Source organism: Echiichthys vipera, assembly GCF_963691815.1.
Source record: "Echiichthys vipera genome assembly, chromosome: 1".
NCBI lineage: Eukaryota > Metazoa > Chordata > Actinopteri > Perciformes > Trachinidae > Echiichthys > Echiichthys vipera.
The window spans coordinates 2,290,229-2,295,518 of NC_139826.1; the positions used below are offsets into that span (position 1 = coordinate 2,290,229).

The 5,290-nt window shown below is 42.0% G+C and overlaps 1 protein-coding gene across 2 annotated transcripts; it reads left to right on the forward strand.

Annotated features, from left to right (window-relative positions):
• The first annotated feature begins 539 nt into the window (after positions 1-539).
• tssc4 (tumor suppressing subtransferable candidate 4) lies at positions 540-4,216 on the forward strand. 2 transcript variants are annotated; one of them, XM_083910943.1, is made up of 3 exons: positions 540-598; positions 1,128-1,245; positions 2,330-4,216. In XM_083910943.1, the coding sequence occupies exons 2-3, from the start codon at positions 1,243-1,245 to the stop codon at positions 3,314-3,316; spliced, it is 990 nt and encodes a 329-aa protein (XP_083767069.1). In that variant the 5' UTR covers positions 540-598; positions 1,128-1,242; the 3' UTR covers positions 3,317-4,216. The 2 variants fall into 2 exon arrangements, with proteins under 2 accessions (XP_083767069.1, XP_083767070.1); XM_083910944.1 differs by having other exon boundaries at positions 560-583.
• Positions 4,217-5,290: the final 1,074 nt, after the last annotated feature.

Below are 5,290 nucleotides of genomic sequence, written 5' to 3' on the forward strand. Positions count from 1 at the left end.
CCTTATGAGCGGATATGGGGAGCTGTGAGCAAATTGTAGAATACACCGAGCAGGACGTAGATGTTATCTCAGTATGAGCCCAGGGTGGGCAGACGCCTGTAACTCCACCGTGGAGCCAAAATAAAAGTTTATTAATGTTGCAAGCCCAGAAGTAGTGGTGGAAATTAGGGAGTGCTAGTCCACCTTCAGGTTTAGGGAGTTAAAGAATATGTTTTTTTTATATGGGCTGGTTTATTCTGCCAAATAAAGGCATTAAGTTGTTGGTCAAGATTAGTAAAAAAAACGATTTGTTCACAGGTTAAAGAAAATATTTAAAAACTGTCACTCCCAGTTACAACCATCCGAGTGTAGCCTACAGCGACTAAATATACATAATCAAATACTCAGAATGAAAAATAGTATTTATCATTCATGTGTTTGTTGTCTTCTGTTATTTATGTATTTCTTTTCAAATCAATACCCAGTTAAACGTATGCCATGTTGTTCCCCCTCCGCGCCAGTAGGTGGCGGTAAGAAGAAGGACGCAGCAGTCGCGTCAGAAGAAGGCAGTGTTCTGGACAGACGGTTGGCCGCGGAAGCAACAGTGAGGCGAATCGTGGTGATTTAACCCAAATAATTGTTCATATGAAGGTCCAGTCTGTGAAACCAAAGGGTAGTGCGTGTGCCACGACATGTGATTTAACGGAAACGACGCACAAGCTCTTTAACCGATGCACAGCACCACATCAGTTAGCATTAGCATGCTAACAAATCGTTGTCCGGCGTTGAGCTAATCCAAAGCTAACGCGCTGTCATAATTGTCCCAGTTATGGCTTGCGCTGCTCCCTTTGCGAGGGTGGCTTCTTTGCGTCGTAAGTCCACACACGTCAACCAACGACACACGTAAGATTTGTGTTTCATCAGCAGCAGGGACACTATCGTCCAAGCAAATGCACAGTGAATCAATCATTTATTCGTCCCCAGTAGCTGTGCACATTTGTAGTGTGTTTGACTTGTCTTTAGCGCCCCCTTGAGGGTTAAAGGTCAAAGGGTGAGGAAGGTCACTGTAAATGTGTTTATTCCTGCTGGAGAACTTCTTCAGTATGTGGTTTGTTGAAATGCTTTCATGTTCTTGCTTTGAATCTCAGATTGATCAACCACAGAGTGCCAGTGTGTTGGGAGTCGGCTCCCTCAGTTTCATTAAGATCCAGTGAGCCTGCAGACCAGTGAAGACAACATGGATGCAACAACAGGAGCATACACATGGTATGCATACACACACACACACACACACACACTAAACAGATTGTATCAGGCCTGGGTGGTACACATTTCCTTGAACTCTGTACCATTCACACATGAGCTTATGCAGGAAATGCCCCTGCACATTTCAGGGAAAGACTGCATGTGTGAAAGTGGCCTACGTCGTTGCAAACACATCCAGCATGCTAACACAAATTCAACAGCACCACAAGAGCCAAACTTTGTATCCCTGCTGCGTTCAAGCGGTTCAGCCATTTCACAGAGCGAGTCTATCCTCTGTCAAATGCCCCTGTTTTTAACCCGCTGTCGTGGCTGGTAGGTAGATCAATTTCACCCATATTTGGCCTGACACAGGTACTCATTTCCAACTCTGTGACAAACACGCATTTGTTTTACTTCCACATTAGAGTGCCGCGTGTAACGTGTGCACACTTGTCATAAGCACATCAGAACAGCTGCTGATCAAAGGACAATAGATTTGGTGTAAAGGAATAAGCCTTTGGGTTTTTGTTAGAACTTTCAACCAAGGCAGATGCAAAAAGACAAATGCAAAACTTTCCTACTTCCTACTAAAGACTTGGACTTACACTTGATAGACTTAAACTAAATACAACTTTACACCTAAATTCATGTTTCTCTCTCACTGAAGGTTTTAGCTTAATGACCTTGTTAACTTGTCAAAACACACTTTATTCAAACGGGACAGAAACAATATAAAGTTCACCAAACCTGTCTTAGTCTTTCCACTGTTCCAATAATCTCTAACTGTGGTTTGGTAGAAATAAATCCTTCATTCACAGAGTAAGATGTACAAAAAAACACCGCAGTCTGTGGAGTGGCTGCTCATTCTTCTGAGGGAGACCAGTAAATTAGCTAAATAAAGTCATAACAAAAAAAAAATACGCCCAGCGATTCCCTAAGTCATTGGCGACAGCAGATATATTCATCCAGTCGCCCAACTCTAAAATCCAGTCAAGCACTTGCTGAGGCAGAATAAAAATCCTCTCATCTGTGTGTTGTGTGATCACAAGCGGAAACTCTGCCCTCACCTGGTTGCTAGTGTTTTTACCTCTTCCTTTCTCTGCAGGTTAACGATTTAGTGGAGCTGCTGAGTCTTGTTGTAGAGATGTGTGATCAGAAAAATGGCAGTGACCGCAGTGAGCTGTTAAACAGCGACGACACGGACGAGCTGTCAGCCAGTGATGAGTCTGAGCCTGAAGAACAACCCAGCAGTGCTCCTTTTGACCCAGAGCTGGATGTCGATGAGGATAATGATGAGGTTGAGATCTCTGCTCCAGTTGCTGGACACAGAGCTCACAGTTCATTCAGTCTGAGAGGAGGGAGCTCGGCTTTCTCAAACCGCAGCCACAGTATCTTTGAATGCCTGGACAGTGTTGCCCGACTAGCCTCCTCCTCTCTGAGAAAGGATGAGGTGACAGACGGAGTGTTTGCTCGGCCTCTGCCTCCACGTCCCAGGAAAACAAGTCAGCCTCGACCCAGCTGCCCCACACCAGCAAAGAAGAGAGGAGTCCCGGACTACCTGGTGAACCCTGAGCGCTGGACTCACTACAGTCTGGAAGATGTGCCAGAGACCTGCGATCAGAGCAACAGCAGGGCGGCTCACCAATTCCTTTCCAGTCTGACACAGAGCAAAGAGCAGCAGGAGAGCCAGGGGGATTCCTCCTGTAACATCCAGCAGAAAGTGATCTTCTCCAGACCCAACGAGCTGCCGAAGGAACAACCTGCTGATCAGCTGCCAGCTGTTAGAGGCAAAGAGAAGGAGACACACCTCAGTCATCTGGAAGAGGAGGAGGAGGAGGAGGAGGAAGAAGAAGAGGGCAGGGAGCAAGAGATGGCTGGAAGGACAACAGACCAGACTGTAGACAAGGCTGAGGAGAAAGACATGAGGGGAGCTGTGGGACAACCGGAGAAGAAACCGGTGCAGAAAGAGAAAGTGGAGGAGGAGGAGGAGGAGGAGGAGACGAAGAGGGAAGAGGCCAACCTGGCCTTTAGCTCCTTCAGGAAGACCAAGCGTAAGAACTACAGGAAGAGTGCAGGGATAGAGGACAACTGACCACAACACAGCTCTCTGCCACCTCACCAACGTCTCCAAGTAATACAAGAGGCAGACTTTCCATTTTTTTTCCCATCATCGATGAATCTGTCTATTCATTTCTTGATTAGTTGTATGGTCTATAAAATGTCAAAAATGTAAACAAAAAAAAAATCTGGATTAGTGTTTCCCAAAGCCCAAGATTGCGTCTTCATATGTTTTTTGTCCACAACTCAAAAATATTCTTTTTATCAGTCACAGAGGAGGAAAGAAATCAGAGAATTTCGATTTTATTTTTTAAAGAAAGACTCAAACTATGTAATCGATTATCAAAATAGAGATGCAATGCAATCAATTGAATAGTTGACAGCTACTCGACTTGTTGTAGTTGTAATCTTATGTAAAAAAAAAAAAAAAAAAGGGAAAAAAAAGAAAACAACTGCTTTCCATTCAAATGTGCAGACTCTCCTGATCTCAGTCCAGTTTCAGAGCGGAGCTGCCAGACCTCAGCCTCCTGAAGAGAAACTGTGGAGCTGGTTCACCTCTGGCATGTTCTGCTGCACCTGTAGCCACCAACACTTTACTATGGATTCAACCCATTTTAGCTCTTCTAATGTTAGCATGCCAGCTAACTAGCTTACCACACATGGACAAAGGCTTTGTTAAAAAAAACGTTAAAAAATGACCGAATGAGAGATAGATGTTTAACCTGCTGCTGTTATTATTATAAACTGTATGAAAACTGACAATGAAAGATTGACAGGTTAGCAATAGTCAGTAAGGGGGCGGGGCTTAGAGATCATCAATTTAATCCAGAACCACCTGAAAGACAAATGTGAATATGGGGAAACTGGAACCAGTGTAGGAATTAAAAACGCTCCTTTTTTGATTTGTATTTGTTGTCGCATGTTCTGTATTTTAAAACTGTCTCAATGTTAAATAAAAAATATTGATTTGTTAAATCTTTTATTTGTCATCCTTTCAGAAACATTTATTTTGGCAAAAACACTGAATTGAAAATGAAAATATTTTTAAAATCCATTTCATGTGATTAAATAGAATCAGTGTCATCACCACTATCTTAAAGAGGAAGTACACCCTTTTTAAATATTGGTACATGTTATTTCCACCGTCTAGGGAAGTTATTCAATATTCAAAAGCATGAGCACCTCTCTCTCAAAGCCAGAAACCAGAGAAGTAAGTCTTAAACTTGGGATGTCCTCAATATGTGCTGGTCACAGCTTAATGCAATGTCGAATCCTTCCTTGAGCCAACTACACTAAAGCTCTCAAAAATGTTCAATACTGCGTCCCCACTATGTGTCAGAAATCTTTAGTACTTTATCCAAGGTAACAGAAAGAGATGTGACTCCCGATGCCTTAACTGCTCTATCAGCCCTTTGCTTCTTACTCTTTCCCCAGCTAAAAAGGACTTAATAGCATTAACAACTCTGCCGGCCAGGAGGTTGATACTGCTAAAATGGAAAATGCCCAGTTAGATCTACCTACACAAACTGGGTTAAGGAGGTGCTTAATTTTCTGAAATTAGAAAAAGTTAGACTGACTCTGATTGGAAAGGATGTCTTATTTGGGAAGACCTGGAATCCATTACTGTCTTACGTCAATAGCACAAGATGTCCAATCACTGTAAACTGGGTACTGCAATGCTGAGCTTGTATTTTTTTTTCTTACAATCATTCACTTTATGAATGAATGAATGAATGAATGCTTTATTTCAAACATATGAAAAAAAAATAAATTACACTTGAAACATGAGTCATTAAAAACACTTTGTATGTTTGAAAAGGAGCAGGAAGAAGCATAAGCTTATTAATTCCTACCCCTTCTCCACTTAGTATCTATACTATAGGTTTTCTTACTTCCTGTGTATCCTGTTTCTTTTATTTATTTTTTTACATTTTTAAAAAAAAAAATTATTTATTTATTTATTTATTTTAATACGCTCAACAAACAAACAATAACCACTTGTGTATAA